We start from the raw sequence: 17599 nt of genomic DNA, 5'->3' as shown, positions 1-17599 counted from the left end.
GATGATAGCAAAGAGGTCTATGATTAGGGAATAATTTATACAGCAAGTTGGTAGTTTTAATCCTGTACAAAAGGGAACAATAATATACTAGCAAAAATTAATGAAGGGCCTGACTGAGGCTGGTTTCGACTGGTGGAAAATCCCTTGCAATCTCACTCCCTACACTCTCCTGAGCACAGAGATCACATGGGGCCACCCTTGCCAGTGTACATGGATAGGCCCAGGTCACCACGACCCAAACTGATCCAAGGACCAGACTAGCTATGCAGGTAAATGTTGCTCTGTTTTCTGAAGGGAGGAGATGCATTTTCCCCAGCATGCTGCAGTTCTGCACAGCCCCAGTGCAGGAGTGTGGCTCAAGGCCACAACAAAAGAACATACACACCCACACCCCCTATTTTAATTTAACTCCCTGCCGCAAATGTACAGCTCAGAACACTTCTCACTTTCTAAAAACAAGAAACTGGGTACAATCCTCAGCTGGTGCAAATCAGCGTGGCTCCACTGACAGCTCTGACTAGTATTAGAATTCAACATCACTCTCTCTCTCCATAAGATAGCACCTGTGCTTTCTTCAATGGCTTTGCTCTCCAGACGTTTACAGTTGATTTCAGTAGCATTTTATGATTTAATGTTAGTTTTTAATTACAGGTGAACTCTTTAGCCTCTGTTCTGAATAAAATGCAAATTGTACTTGATTCAGCATGAACTATATCACTCATCCATTGTATTATTTATTAAGATACTTTCTTCTTCACAATAAAATAAAAGTAAGAACATACCCTGCTTGACTAAATGGACTTTGTGTGTTAAGATTTCATCCTATGTGTTGGATATTATTCATATAACTATCAATTCAGCCTACTGACTCGGGATTCACAGGCCTGTCTGTCTTTCAGTGGCAGGTAAATCAAGCATACACTATGTTGTTTGAATCTATCACTTCAATTTTTATGGGAAGTGATAATACATAATGAGCTCTTATATTCTTCCTTATTAAATTAAGTGGCAATTTGAATTGGGCCCTAAATAGTAAATAAATCTAAATAACTGTAATGAGCCTATTACTCTTTAAAGAATGGTGCCACAAATGGGCATTTATTTTATACTGAAGCATTAGCTTTATTGCTAGACTAATGAGACAGTATCTGTTTCCAAGCACTCACTATTATCTTAATCAAGGTTATTTGCCCTCTTGGCATTAATCACTTCCTCCCCCCAAAATGGACCTAAAACCAAAACTCTTTCTTGCTAAGGTGCAAAAGTCCAGAAGTCAGTTTGTGCCCCACAGTGAGGTGGAGAGTGACAGCATTCCATTGGGAAGGGGCATTCTCTGTGTTGCAAACACAAATGGTACTTTAATGTGAACCATATTCTTGATCATAAACAACTAGAGTCCTGTAGCACTTTAAAGACTAAGTTTGATTTCTAGTTCTGAAGTTTCTCTTTGAAACAGACAGCCCCCCAACCTCAAGCAAATACTCACCAGCTACCGTACACCCTACAACAAGAACACTAACCCAGGAACTTATCCCTGCAACAAACCCCATTGCCAGCTCTGCCCACACATCGACTCTAGGGACATGATCACAGGTCCTAACCACATCAGCCACACCATAAGGGGCTCATTCACCTGCACATCTACTAATGTAATAGATGCCATCATGTGCCAGCAATGCCCCTCTGCCATGTACATTGGCCAAACCAGACTGTCACTACGCAAAAGAATAAATGGACACAAATCAGACATAAAAAATAACAACTTCCATAAACCAGCTGGAGAGCACTTCAATCTCCCAGGACACTCTGTAATTGACTTAAAAGTTGCCATAGTTCTACAAAAAATCTTCAAAAGCAGACTTCAGCGAGAAACTGCAGAACTAGAAATCATCTGCAAACTTGACACAATCAAACTGGGCCTAAATAGGGACTTGGAATGGTTATCTCATTACAAGAAGTAATTGTCACTGTTCACACATTCTCACCTCTTAATCAATGGTTGTGAATGGACCTCAACTACTCTAACTGAATGGACTTTGCTTATATCTACCTTCCCCACTGTTTTTCCTTACACTTGGATATATATATATATACTTCCTATGTGATTTCTATTCCTTACATCTGACAAAGTGGGTTACAGCCCATGAAAGTTTATGCCTGCAGAAATTAAATTTGTTAGTCTTTAAAGTGCTACAGGACTCATGTTGTTTTTGCTGTATACAGACTAACACGGCTACCCCTCTGGAACTTTTCACTCTTGATCATGTATTCCCTGTGTGTGTGTGTCGATTCTCAGGAAGGTACAGAAAAATATACGAACATTGGATTCTGCATTGGATTCTGGTAGGTTATGTCTCAGAGGCACGAGTGGTATCAACTGCTAAGGTCTGTGCTTGCTGCTTCCTCAACATGGAAAACAAGAAGAGGAAGAGCTATCTAAAGTAGGTGATTAGAAGAAAACAGGAATAAAATTAACAAATCAACCATCAGGCTTGATGGTCTAGGTGTTGTGTGCTATGCTTACATACAGGAAGATTGTTTCCCCATTCTAGACTCTTATTTCTTGTGGAAGCTATGAGAAACTCTGACAGAAATTATGTCTTCTCTTGTCTTCCTCAGACAGGAGGACAGAGGCTCTAATAAGGGACCCCTCTTGTGGGGGTTTATAGCAAGTGTGGAAAAGCCCTGAAGACACCATCATGCACTTGAAGGAAACCTCAGTAATGGGCTTAAACCTCAATGAACTGGCTTAACATGTTCTGTTTCCATAAAAACAGATATTTTTATGTTAAATTGAGTGTGGACCTAGTAAAATATGTAGACCTTTCTAATGAAGCCTTGGATATGGCTACCTCTGCACATCAGAATGTTTGATTTTGCTCATATTGACACATGAAGACATTTAAAATATTTATTTTTTAAAAGATACTTACTGTCCAGACAACATTCATTTCTTCAGTTCGACTAACTTGAATGTCAAAAACCATTTCTAATTTCAACTTGTGGGCTGAGTCACTAACATCCCATTCCACCAACAAGCGTTGCAGAGGCAAATTCTTGGAAAGTTTAAGGAATGTAGGTAGAAATTCATGGGGTTCTGGAAGAATAAATATGGTTTAAAAACATTAACATTCATGCCTGCTTAATCCATCACATTTGTTTGAGCCATGACAGACCATAATACTGGGGCCACTAGAAAATGGCCCACCAACATTTTTGTCACAAACCGATATTGACTTGAGAGTGGTCAGCTGGCTCCCAGCACCTACTAAATTCTGCACCCAGCTCTGACACTGACTCACTGTGCCCGCATAGTCCTGTAACCATAACTTCCCTTAAGAAAGGCAATAATACCGCCTCCTAAGGCTGGGATTTTCGAAAGCACTTAATGACAGCATAACTTGTCCTCATTACCATGAATGGCAGTAAAAACAGGCTATGTTTACCTTAAAGACCTTACAGCGGCATAGCTGTACCACTGTAAGTCACCCGTGTAGCCGCTCTATGCTGATGGGAGAGAGCTCTCCAATTGTAAACTAAGGGTCATACATGTTGATACTGACTAGACTCTGATAAAAAAGGGCCCTGGTAGGGGCAGAGAGAGCCAGAGTGATTCATTGCTAGAATTCAATGTGCTTTATCTCGCTCTGATCAAGGAGGCACTGCAGAGAAACAAAGTTGCAATCTGGCAGATAAAGCATTTTTAGGTCACCTGTTTTATATGGCCAGGCTAAGCACTTTACACTAAGTGGAAGAACACTCAGTTCCTGTATGATGAGAAAAACCCTGCATCATTAACAAGGAAAATGAGAGTTAAAAGGAAACAAAGGACTTCTTAGGTATTTTGATGGGATTTTAATGAGGCCATCTGATTGGAGCCAGATGCTGTGACACAACAGTGGATTTGGCAGATATTACAGGAAGCACTATAGCAGCTCTGGTCTATGGACAGATTTGGTTTTGGCTTGGGAGGGTTGAAGCCAATTTTCTCAGCATCCTACCCTCTCCTTGCGGCAGTAAATGCTTAGGGTAATAGAGTAAGTAGAAGGGTGCTCTCAAGCGATTTAATTCTAGTTACAGAACAGGATAGGTTACGCAAGCTGCTAACTGTGAAGCAGTTTTAGGCATAGTCTATCTAGCTTCACTGATCAGTTTGAAATGTGGTATCTGTTTTAGAGTAAGAAACCCACACGGGTAACAACCTCAGTCCTTACTTATACAATGAGTTCTGTGCAGGGGTGCATGGAGACCATTACTTTAGCTTTAAGAAATGGAGCGCTGAACCACTTCTGATGATTCCTGGCAAAGAATACTTTACAGATGAAGATATCAATGATAAGGACTTAGGTATTAGATTCAGCTGGGATTTGTATTAACAATTCTGCTGGGGCATAGGATCCAACCTGTAGTAAGGTAAATAAATGGAGAGAGGATTTCTATACTGCACCAAAGCTAATCATTTAGAAGCAATCACGTCTTCTAGCAAATGTATGTGTTTTAGTGACTCATTTAGAAACTGCTTGGGTATTTTGGTTACTCTTTTAAAAAGGGTTCTGGAAGGGGTGAGCAACATGAAAATGGCAGCAAACCGATTTGCTGAAGCCAGGGACTATTAAAAGGTAACTTGGCGCTACCTTATGAAGGGCTTTTCATGCCTGCTTTCCAGATGCGAATATTTCAGGGAGAATTCAGGCTGACTTTCTACAGACATTGAGTTTCAGAAATGGTTGCTGGTACTTAAAAGGTTTTGGAGAGAATCATTTACATGCATGCACAAGATTTTGAAATTCAAGAGTGATATGAGAGAAGAAAACTGAGATTATGCAGCACTACAGTATGCATTGTCCCCTATAGTGAAAGTGAGAATATGATTGATTTGTAGAAGAAAAAATCTTCTGCATTAGCCAGGGCCACAACATACCCTTTACAATGTAGCAGCCTGGACCCTGTCAGTTATTTTGGAACTGCACAAGTGTGACAATAATGACCACTAATTTTATACTGCTGTGAAGAAACCCAGAACATGTTGTAATTGTTTCACATTTACAAGAGAATTATCTGGTGTAAAGCCTGGGAATGAACTTCACTGGCCAAATGGAGAGAGGGAGCAGCAATTTTTAGGTCTTATGTAAGTGAAACTAGCATGATTGTTAGCTTCACTGCCAAGGATGATATGGCAGGAAACCAAATTCCTGAGCCAATGAAATGAGCCCTATAATTAACTATAGGATCTTGAGATTTTAGAGCCTGATGAAGACATGGCAAGACAGGACCTTATCTCCCTGCCTTTTCAGCATGGTTAAGGATTACATTTTACTTAGACTGTGACCATCAAAACAACAGGAGAAGGCTGACAATCAATGACTAATGCTTGAGAGATCCCAGATATGTGCATGGTGCCATGTGGGTGTATTTCACTGGCACAGCTGTGAACACTGTGTTGGCAATGCAAAGATGAGAGCTGTCTGTTAAAAAATCCATACCTATGCTGAAATTGATTGGAAGTCTCCATAAATAAAAAGAACATGACCCTTTAACTCCACTGCATAACCTGGGCTGCTCATTTTCTAGGCAGCATAGCATTCTATCTATCTTTACCGTTCCTCTCCATGGAGTACTATCCACTGTGCCTGGGCATAAATCCCTCCATATATATAGCAAGGATGTTGTTTTCTGTTTTCTTTCACTGGAAACTACCCACCCCAGTGACTTCCTTTTCAGAAGCACAATTGGTTAAGTAACCATCCAGGAAAAAAGGCAGATGTACCTGCAAGGAAAATTCAACAAGTCTGTGAAAATGTTTACAACGGGTCAGGTTGTCCTTTCCTGGATTAAAACACATGGAAGGGAGGCTAAGGGAAAGGAGCATTTGGTGGAACTCACCTGAGCTTCCTCTCAAATGGCTCCATTAAGGGGAAGCAAGTTGTTTCCCCTTATGGAATGAGCCCAATCCCTGTAGAATCACAGGATACCAGGACAATATATCTGGACTTCTAGCATCACTCAATGGTAAACATAGCAAAAATAAGAGTGAGAGAACCAGCAGGAAAGCAAGTGTTTGCATGATCATGCTAAATATCCTCGCAACTTTGTGAGATTCCTTCTTTCGCATGTCTTGGGTAAGTAGCAACGATTACAAATTGATATCTAGATTTGATAGTGAGCACATTGCTACAGCAGTGAGCTGGTAAACGTCTTTCAAGCCCCTGGCAAACGAATTAAGAAGACATTCAGATATGATGTGCTCCATCGTTTGTGACTAGTGGCATACAGGTGTTTGCCTCATTTTCCATTTAAAGAGAGTTTTGCCACATCTCCCATGAGATGTCCTGATGCGATTCAATCTGCACCAATCTTTCGACATAAATCAAAGTTCCTCAGCAGGGTTAAAAATGAGCTATTCATTTTGAGCAGTTGAAACACTCCATGTGGCTCTTCATTTAGCCTCAGTGTCAAAGTTGAGTATAAGGGTCTTGATTCCACAGAGGGTTGCGGGATTTTAATCTTGTCTTTGGCAGGTTCTGCAGGTCATCATGCAATGGGATCCTAGTGTTTGCATTGACATGATTAAGAAAGTGAGATGTCTGGACAGATCATCTAATCTGTGGAGGATGGATGTGAGATAGGACCAGGAGCCAGTCAACTGGTGTTGATTTGAGCATCCCTACACTATGTGCATGCTGTTATTGCGTTGAGTATCAAGGAGTTCAGTGTGACTGTTGTGAGACCACACTGGTGCACAGTATTCAGCCACAGAGTGTACCATGGCAATTATCGTGGTTCCTAAGGTCCATGAATTGGAGCACCATGATGCTCTGGCCAGTTTGCTAATAAGCATGACAAAGACCTGACTTTATTACAGGTATTCCCAAGGTGTTGTTGGAAGGTCAAACTCTGGTCCAGTGTAATGCCGAGATACTTTGGGTTAGCCTCAAGGCTGAGCGCAGAGCTGCACATCAAGTTTGGTATTCGCCATTTTATTGTTCAGATGTAAAACAGTCACTATGGTTTTTTGGGGGGTTAGGCCTAAGTTTCCAGCATTGGAAATAATCAGCCATTACATTAAGATCTCTGGTTAAGATGCAGCTGATGGTATGGAGGCTTGTGTTCTGAGCAACTAGAGGGCAATGTCATCCACATACACGAATATCCTGGACTCCGTTGTTGGTATATCTGTGGTGTATAAATTAAAAAGTATCAGGACCCAGACGGAGCCCTGAGGGATGCCAGAGTTAGGAGTTCTTGGTCTGCTGATCTGGCCATTAAGGGGTACCTTAAAGCAGCAGTCCCCGGTTGTCGATGTCAAGAGACCAATCATTCGCCAGCAGTGAATGATGTGGGAGATCTTGAAGAGGAGGTTCTGTCTCCAGATGGTGTCATATGCCAAGGACAAATCAACAAGGGCAATCCCTATCTTCAACTTACATTGGAATCCTGCTTCAATGTGGCCAAAGAGGGAAGTTACTTGGTCACAGAAGTTCCTCTCTGGGCAAAATCCTGCCTGCTCCATGGGGAGGATGTCTTTGATAATGTCAAACAGGGAAGCAGCGCCTGTTCCATGAGCTTGCTGGTTGTTGAGTAGAGAGAGATGGGTTTCTCTCTGGCTGCATCTTCTGGGGGTTTCCCAGGTTTCAGTAGGGCAACCACTGTTGCCTGGCGCCAGCTTGTTGGCACTTCTCCAGTTCTATGGATGGCGGTAAAAAGTGCCGCCAGCCATTCCCATCCCCGTCTCCCCAGGTTCTTAAGAAATGCTGGAGGAATGTCATCAACCCCTGCAGCTTTCCGACTTTTGGTTTCTGACAGCGCAACATTGATCCCCTCAACAGAGTACTGAGAGTAGAGTGAAGATTCCTCTGGGCATTGGTGAAGGTTTCTGCGGAATTCCTGCTGGACCTCCCGGCATGTAATCTTTTCTGTCTGCGTCTTGCTGTTAGAAGGAAAATGAGAGGTCACCTGCATTTGCACTCACCTTTGCCAGTCATCACATTACTGGCTAGGATCCTCCAAGTTACCACAAAAGAGCCCATGCCTTGTGGCTCAAATGGGTGAAATCAAGGCTTTTCAACCATCTCTTTTCACCTTTCCAGATGCACTGAATTCAAGGATTCAGGCAGTGCAGTGGCTTTATCTGAGTAGTCATTCCTTTCATATTCCCTCAGGAGGAACTTGGCTTCTTTTGTCCAGCAGGGGGTGAAGGCCCTGAGGTGACCAAGCGGAATGTACTTCTGAAAGGTCAATTTTTAGAATGTTTTCAAAACAGCCACAGTTTCTAGGTATTTGTTCAAGCTGTGGGATTTGATGTTCTGTTTTCAAACTGTAGGCGGGCCAGTCAGCCTTGTGGAAATTCCAATGTGGCTTTGGCGCCAACTTCAATACAGACACTTCCAGGCCAATCTGGATGATAATTGGGCGATGCTGACTATGCGGGAAGTGACTCAGGATGGCCAGTGGGATACCGGTGCTGTTACGGGTCACAAAACACAGGTCAGGACTGTAATCCATTGTCCACCTTGCAGACCAAAAAGATTCGGATTGATTAGGATCATAGCGCAAATGGAGGTCTTTGAGGGAGGTCCATTCTGTTATCTGTTCCCCAGCTATGTTATTTGAACAGTATCCCCAGTCTTTGTGATGGTTGTTAAAATCACCTATGTAAATGGCCGGATGAGGAACAAAAGGTAAGATGTGATCAGGCCACATGATGTTAGGTGATATATATATGTTTACTATAATGTCCCTGATTCTAACCAGGCTGATCTTTCTTCCGCCAGTCGATGATTCTTCCAAAACTTCCACATCCTCTAATCCACTCTGCATGAACACTACTAGCCCATGTTTGGATGTTTGACAGCATCAATTTTGATGTAGACATAGATTTTATGTCGGACAGTTTTGTCGTCGTCTTTCGTATGTGTTTGGTGGAGGGCCACAATGTTAATGAAATGGTCTTTGAGGGTCTCAAGAAGTAATCCGTTTTTTCCCTGGATATACCTTCTACATTAAGTTGGTATATTCGGAGGACTGGCCCAACTGTTCTTTTTTGGTCCTGAAAAGGCCGGTTTGAGGGACTATAATCGTTGCTACTTTCACTGGGAGGTCGGCAATGTGACATCCAGTGGCCAGTTGACAACACTGTTGTATTACTGAATTTACACAAAGCACAAGAAACACCAACACTTAACATGAGCACCATGTTTTGTGAGATTAACAGGAAGTGATGTACAACAAAAATGAAAGCCTCGAACACAGTTGTTTTGACAGCTGCACTGCACAGATTAGAAATCCTGGACTCTGACAGTCAATGAAACAGAAACTGGATAATGTTGGTGGAAAGTACCCAAGAGGGATAACTAATCCTGAAACATGACTGGATGCATAGCTAGGTAGAGGCTGACAGCCAAAATCTATTCTGCAGTAAACTATTTCATTAGATAAAAACATAATGCAGGACCTGGTTGAGTGTCCCATTGCACATTTTTAACATATAAACAAGTAAAATACAAATAAAACAGCAGTCTTCTTACAGTCAATGTCCTGGCATGGTGCTGTCAGATGGCTTCTTAATAAACAGATTTTGGCTGATTGATGTTAGGGATATCTCCATTCAATACTTCCCAATTAGGACATTTTACATCATGTGCTGTCTGATGTTTCTCAGATATGAAGCACTTGCTTATGCCAGATATTTAGCTAGTTATCAGTAAAAACTATGGCCAAAATGTTCAGGCTTGGGAGCCCTACGCTGGGCACCTAATTTATATTTATGTACCTGAATAAGCAGTCAGATTTTTCAGCGTATCTGCAGAGACTCAGCTACTCCAAAAACCAGCCCACTTACTCAAGTGCCTCAATATGTTTTTTGGTCCCAGACATGAAGCACCAAGTTTGAAATGTTGACCTTTATAGCGCCTGCAAATGATGGATATTTTTAAGGCTTAGCTCTTAAGTAAAGTATGCTGCTGTTATCAATCTGCGAAAATGAAAAATACACTGGGCTACTGTTTCTTAAAATGGTATCTATAAATCTTGACTTAGTGAAACTTTCATTAAAAAGATTATGATTGATTTATGATTGCACCATTTACAACATCTGCATGAGACTTTCCACTTTGGATGAAAACATCTAAAATGGCATATTTGTTTATTGTGAAAAGTCAGGCAAGCTATGCTCTTGAAGTCTAGCAGGCTTGTGTAACTGAGCAATATTCACAAGTGAAACAACTTCCCACGGATTAAGTTTAAAAAGCTTCCTTAGCCTGATGTCAAAATGAACTTAAAAGCTTTATGACCATACAGTTGTCAAAACTGAGCCAAGATTTCCTCCTCATATGGAAAGTCTGGCTCTTCCTAGCAGCTAGATAAAACTTCTTAGCGCATACCCCCCCTTTTAATCTATTGACCATATTTGGGTCCAGCCATATTTCCCCTCACAGTCCCTGAACTTGGGGCACGCAGATATTGGCATTCCTTCTTTCAGGGTGAGAGTGAATGGTAAAAAATACAAACAAATGTAAAATTAGCATGCCATTTGCTGCCATCATGTTAATTCACACAGGTGTTCTATTGCTTTCCCCCATCCTCTGTCTACCTGGTCTATTTAGATTATTTTAGTGTTATTTGTATTGTAGAACATAGAAGGTCCAAGGTGCTGTGCGCTGGACAAACGCAGAACAAATAGATAGGACCTGCCCCAAAGAACTTCCTATCTAAATACAAGATGAGAGACAACAGATCAATACGGAGGACACTGATGGAGGAGTACAAGAAAACAGTGAGACAATATTGGTCAGCAGGGCAGACAATGGTTTCAGCGCACCAGAAACCTAATTGTAGTCAAGTTTTTTGTAGGCTTCATGGCAAAAGAGTTGTAAGGAGGGATTTGAAGGTGGATAATGAATATAGTTAAGATTTTGTCATGGTTATTTTTAGTAAAAGTCACAGACGGGACGCAGGCACTGAACAAGAATTCACAGAAGCCCGATCGCCACCACTGGGGGCTGACAGCCCAAGCCCTGCCGCCCAAGTGGAATTGACAGCTCAAGCCCTGAAATCAAGGAGGTGCCCTCTTTTAAGCCTAATTAGGGGTCACCTGGCAGTGGCATCCTGTGACATTTAAGCCCTGTCATAATAAAAATAACAACTCCACAGACAGGGATGATCTATAAGTATCATCACATCTATCTAAATTTTATTCTCTGAGAGGAAATTGCAACTGTATTTCAGCCCAACAATTAGCATATGGAGTACTAGCTGGCTGTAAAGAGCTCTCAATGAATGGAAAGTGCTGAGTATTAGGTCATTCTCCCCCTACCTCACTAATTTCTCCTTCCGTTTTTTTCATTTAAAGAATTGTCCTTAACCAGCTCCAACTAACTATTAAGGTCCTTCACCCCCTTCTTCCTCTGCATCCTGTCTCTGGGCAGTATTATTTGCAAACACAAATTCAGCTAACGACTCTCAGATCTACCTCTCTGCTCCAGACCTCTCTCTTTCTGTCCAAGCTAAAAATCTCCATTTGTCTATCTGACATCACCTCATGGATGTCTAAGACCACCATGGCCAAAGCAGAGCTTTTAATATATCCCCTTCCATACTTTCTCCTCTACCTCCTTTCTCAGTCACTGTGGGCAATGCCACCATCCTCTCAGTCACTCAGGTTAGTAACCTGGGCATCACCTTCAACTCAGTTCTCACCCTAAATCCTCACTTCCAGGCCAGGCCTAAATCGTGCTTATTCTTCCTGCATAATGTATCTTAGATCTGGCCTTTCCTATCCATCCACACAGGTAGAACTCTCATCCAGGCCCTCATTATCTTGTGTCTTAATTACTCAAACATCCTGTTCTCTGGCCTTCACAAATGCAATCTTGCCCCACTTATATTCTAACTCGTCACTTTAATCATGCTGCATCCCTTCACTGGCTCCCCCTACTCCCTAGCATCAAGAACAAACTACTTGCCTTCACATTCAAGCTCCTTCATGACCTATTCCCAATTCTACTTATCTCTCATTCGCTATCACAATCTTGGCTCCCGCCTCTACTCTGCCAGTTGCTGCAGTCTTCATCATCCACCTGTTAAACAAGTACCTTTGTGCTTTCTCCCATGCTGCCTGTAACAGGGTAACTATCCCCTTAAACGGAGGTAGTAGGACTAGAAGTCAGTCAACCCCTGTTCCATGGTATGTCTCTTTAACGTCCTTGGGATTATTGGTCCCTATGAAGACCTAGGGAAGGGCAAAGGCAGGTGTTAGGAAGAAGAAAGGTGATCCCAGATTAATGCTTGGGGAAAACCCAGGTTACTTTATCCTTAAGGCTCCACTCTCTCTGAGCCAATTTGGACGAGCTCTAGGAAGAAAGCTATATATATTCTGTCTCCTCCCTCAGAACAGAGGCGACACCAGCTGGGGAAGGAATGTTACTCAGTGACTCCTGTCAGCCCAGAAACTACAAAGGAAGGCCAGTTAGGGAGAAACTAGTTATAAGGCTGCAGCTGGCCTGACAGAACACACACGGCCCCTGAGGAGCTATGGGAACCCTGAATGAAGAAGGATAGGGGCTAAACACTCAAAAGTCTGTGTTTTTGGAAAAAGACTGAATAAATAAGACCATATGGGGGGAACCTTGTTTAAATATTCTGGCCTGAAAGTAAGCCATTATAAAGAACTAAGTTGGTCCTGAGGGCATGATGCCTGCAGGGGTAGCCAAGAAGGGGTTCCTTGGGATGGCATCCATCCACAACTGGTGTAGTTGGCAGGATCCAAAACACCCTTCTGTCAAGGAAGAATGACCCAGTGATGGAGCATGGACACCTTCTTTGTCGGACAGCTATTCTCCCACCCCAGGTGGCATATAGAGGAGGAGCAACAACCATGAGAGTGTCAGCTCCAGCATTTTGAAGGGCCCCAGCAGCAGCAGCAGTATGTCAAAGAGGTCCAGTGACTGGGAGCATTCGGATGCTATGGATATCAACAGGGAAGAAGGTGAGGGCTCATCCACTTGTGTGCACAAGTGGGACATATAAGATGGGTTTGTCCCTATATGGGCAATGACTATATGACTGCCAAGTTGAATAGAGCTCTGGGCTGTTAAAGATACCCTGCCAAAAGATGTTGGAGCCCAGGCTACTGCAAAACCTCCACAAAGGACTGTGAAGACCCAACTTGGGGCAAGGAAGTGTGAGACTCCAGGGACAGGCTGTTTTGGTTGGGGGGAGCTGAGGCACATAGAAAGGTGCTGTCCAGCTAATATTTTTGACTTTGAGTGGATGGATACGGGGGCTCAGTGCCAAGGTAGAACAGATGTAGGCTGAGAAGAATCATTGAAGAAGCAGTTAGCTGAACAAGCAGGAACCGTAAGAAAGAGGTTTCCAATATAAAGCCCTGATAGAAAGAGTTGAAGACTTGCTTGTTGACAGTTGGGAACATATGGAAATAGAAGTACAGGAACAGGAACAGGAGAGAGCAAACCTCTCCTTCAACAGAGGAGTAAGCTCTGAAACAGAAGCAGGAGCTAGAGAAAGTCAAGTGTTCCCTGGAGAAATTGATGGAAAAGAAGCTGAAGATTAAGACCAGTGAGCTCCAGGAACTGGTCAATGAAACAGTAGCACTGCACACCCTGGCAGAAGAAGCTGGGCTGCAGAGAAAGCTGGTCCAGAACTACATAGAAATATTGGACTGAGCCACTGAAATGTAGGTGAGATGTGCAAGAAGATGGTGAGATGTGAGGGGATTACTAGGAGGCCTGTGTTGATACAAAGAAGCTGATTGACACATCACTCCTCCAGAAAGACTTCCCAAAAAGAACAATTAGTTGGTCATCAAAGGACTCTGTATTCTGTGGCACAAACATTGAGGACGGGCATAAAATAGACATGGTGATAATTGCAAGAGATCCCTCAGCTACCTAGCAGACCTATACAGCAATGGACTGGAGAAAGCTGGAGGAGAAGACTGCTACTGCTGATGGGACTACCAGATAGCAGAATACTTGCAGGGATCTGGAAGAGACAAGTGCTTCACATGAGAGGATCTTAGTGCAGGCTACACAGCAAGAGAAAGAACAGGAGCTGACCTGCCTCAAAAGAGACCAGGGAACAGCAGTGTTTACTGCTACATAAGGAGTTGACTAAGCTCCAAAATCAACCTCAGGGTACATCTACACAATTAATAAGCACCCACAGCTGGCCTGAGTCAGGTGACTTGGGCTCATGGGGCTTGGGTTAGGGGGCTGTAACCCTCCCTCCTTCCTCGCAAGTGGGGAGGGTTCCACAGCCCAGGCTCCAGCCCGAGCCTGAATATCTACACAGCAATTTTTAGCCCTGTGAGCCCAAGTCAGCTGACCCAGGCCAGCTGAGGCTGTACCACAGGTCTTTTGTTTCTGTATAGATGTACCCTTAGAGCAAGGGAGGATTGAAATCTGTTTCTGAGATGGATAAAAAGCTAGAAAGCCTAAAGGCTGAAGTGGCTGCTTTGCAAAGGGAGCTGGATATATGTGAAGAGAGAGGTTGGCTCCACAGAGAGGTACATCAGCCTGAGGAAGATAAGAGCTACCCTGATGTGAATGCAGAGGAACTGGAATTAGAAAAGGAGAAGGTGAAAAATGCCCTGTCACCAACTAGAGGAAATGCAATCCAAAACCCCAACAGGAACGGGACTAAGATGAAGCGGTCCATCCCAAAGCAAGAGAGAGACAAGGATGCCTCCACGTACAGAATATCATTTAAAAAAAACCTAATGTGGGTGGAAGAGGAACAGAAATGGGTCATGCTAAATGGGATACTAAAAGCCGCAGGCAAACATATACAGCCCTTAGTATTTGGGATCCCTAGAAGGAATATGAACATTACTAGAGATATTCTTAACTCTGAGGGGTGGTGGTGTTTGGGTATTCAGGGAGGCTGCTCTCCAGGAGACCAAAAGCCACATTGGACGAGTTTAAATTGGGTAAAATCCCATTTATGTTGACCAAGATGGAAGTAGCAGGAAAACTGCACATTCCAGAGGTTCAGCATGTGGCAAACTATAACATGCCAAAGAGTGAGGGACTATATTCACCCCATGGGCTACATATGGCACAGAGAGACTGTGGCAGTCTATACCCCTATGTTCATACTTTTTACTAGACCGTGATAAGTTTTGTACAAAGTATGCTTTGTGAGTTATCATTTGAAAACTCATAATCTGCTACATATTATTGTCCTGGTAAAATATGTGTGCTAACACTCTGTGTAAAGTTATAAGATTCTACTGTATATCTCTTGCTGAGACATGTTCCAAGTTTAGAAAACAGCTTCAGACCAGTTCCCCAGAGACAAAAGGCTAGCCCACGCCTCAATCAGGTGCCAACAAAATCAAATGAGAAGCCTTTCTTTGACAATGGAACAACTGGGGATTTCTCTGTAAATAGACTGGCTATCACCTGAAACTCTCAAAGAGGACAAAAATATATTAAAAAAAATGAGGAACAAGGGCTCCAAATCACCTCTTTCCCCTCATCTCTATTCACAGCATCAACAATGTTTGAAAGACAAAGGAAGCATCATTGAAATGGAGAAGGGGTCCTGGCTGAAGTTTTCCAGCCAGCAAGATTGCAAAAGCGTGGGGGGGGGGGGGGAATAACCCAAAAAACTTTGCTTTGAATTCATTTAGCTTGATAAGTTAGATTTTAATTGTGTTTTTACCTTTTATGTTCTTGAAAACAAACTCTGACTTTTATGCCTTGTTATTGTTATCACTTAAAATCTATCTTTCCATAGTTAATAAACTTGTTTTAGTATTTTATCTAAACCAGTGTGTTTGGATTGAAGTGTTTTGGGAACATCCATTTGAGATAACAGGATTTGTGCATATCATTTCTATTAATGGACTTTCTATGAACTTCTATTGTCCAGGAGGGTACTGGGCAGTATGAAACGCACATTTCTGGGACTGAGATTTTGCTGGTGTCACTCTGCAATTAATTCAGGCATGACTGGCTACAGCACTCATATCCTTCAGCTGGGAGTGATTTTGCATGCTAGAGGCTGTGTGAGAACAGGGCAGGAGTGGTTGTTTTCACAACAAAGTAATATAAAAGGCCCACCAGATTGGAGAGTTGAAGGAACACAGCTGTTCAAACATCCAGATTGTACCCTCGGTAATGGCACAGAGACCCAATTTCTGGTCACTTCATTTTTTTAATTACAAGAACATGGAGTTTGGTAGGGATTAGTTAGACTTCCTAGCAGTGCCATGCCAAGAGTTTTCTGGGCCTGGTTTGAAAACTCAAATCCTGCCCTCCCATCACTCTTCCACCCCCCAAAAATGTAATCATCATTACATACTTTTACAAAGGGACCTTCCTAGCCTTCCCTGAAGCAATGTCAGTAATTAGCTCTTCCCAGTCTATGCACCTGGTTTCTGAGTTCTCTATAGAAATAACTGTGAGATCACTTAACCTTTGCTGTACCATTTACGTTCTTAGGTCATGATTAATTTTACCTTACAAAAACTCCTTTCACTAGCAGCTACAGTTACACTAAGACAGCAAAAGATAAACGGTGCTGTTTCTGTGTTAGGGAACTCCCAGCTAACGGCCTTTTGTGAATGTAGCTAAGGAGATCAATGGTTGCTTTCCTGGCGCTTACAACACACTATCATACCTTGCAAGCAATTCAAGTAAACCCAAAAATTGCCATTATGAGGACTGTCTAATTTCTCATCTGAACTGCACAAAGCTAAACACCACTCAATTAAGTACAGCAAAATACCTACGAGACTATGCAAAATATTGTGCCACATGTACTTCTACAACTCATGGCTGGTTTACATACCTTTTGTGAGACCCTTTTCCAACCAGATCCATTCAGTAAGCTATTGACTCCTTTGAACACTCACATTGGCATACTTACTCACTAAGATACAAAAAAATCATGAACCCAGTTTTGCAGTTTGCAAAGGAAGAAATAAGAATTTGGCTGGAAAAGCAATCAAGTGAAAAAGAATAAGATGGCAAGAGTCAGACTGTACATCAGCCAAGATGCTAGCGTAATTCCCCATTAGGAGTTGTAACAACCACGATTTTAACACTTGCCTTCCTTTGCATTTCCTAGGTGAAAAGTCTTGTTCTAAATTAGCAACAGGACTGTTTTCTATGAAAAATAGTGAACAGAATCCATCTCCTGTGGCCAAGTAGCCAGATCTGCCTGGTCAAAGTCAAAATTCTTCCTCATGTTTTCAGTAACTGAACTTCTTTCAGCATCCACATCCATAACAGTTGCACTAGCAACTGATGGGCAACTTTCTGTCCCAGAATCAGACACTCTGGATCCCAACAATTCAGCACCAAGCTCTGTGCAGGAATCAGAGACACTAACACTCACCAAGTCTGACAAACCCAAATCAATGTCCTCACTAGCTAAGGAAGGCTCAGAAGTGCAAGTTGCAGATCCATCTGTGGATTGTTCACCAGAAACATGGTCAAACTTTGCATGTTTCAAGAAACTTTGTAGATCACTTGCAGTTTTCTGATCTTCTTCATGGGCCTGCTGTAACTTGCATTTTTGAGCACCACTTTTGTGCTTGGAAGGGCTCATCATCTACTCCAAGACTCTAGAATCA

The 17599-nt window shown here is 42.5% G+C and overlaps 1 protein-coding gene across 1 annotated transcript in view; it reads right to left on the bottom strand.

The window, feature by feature from the left end:
* Positions 1-17599, bottom strand: part of OSMR (oncostatin M receptor) — a 62592-nt gene that overhangs the window by 33536 nt on the left and 11457 nt on the right. Inside the window, exon 3 of the mRNA XM_067545559.1 lies at positions 2934-3097. Coding sequence (XP_067401660.1) covers positions 2934-3097 — 164 coding nt within the window. The remainder of the gene's footprint in view (positions 1-2933; positions 3098-17599) is intronic.

The sequence above is a fragment of the Emydura macquarii genome, unplaced genomic scaffold (genome assembly GCF_026122565.2).
Source record: "Emydura macquarii macquarii isolate MOO-44397 ecotype Brisbane River unplaced genomic scaffold, CSIRO-AGI_Emac_v2 contig_1045, whole genome shotgun sequence".
NCBI classification, from domain to species: Eukaryota; Metazoa; Chordata; order Testudines; family Chelidae; genus Emydura; species Emydura macquarii.
Note: the sequence above shows the minus strand (reverse complement) of the source record. Positions and strands in the feature narration are given on the sequence as shown.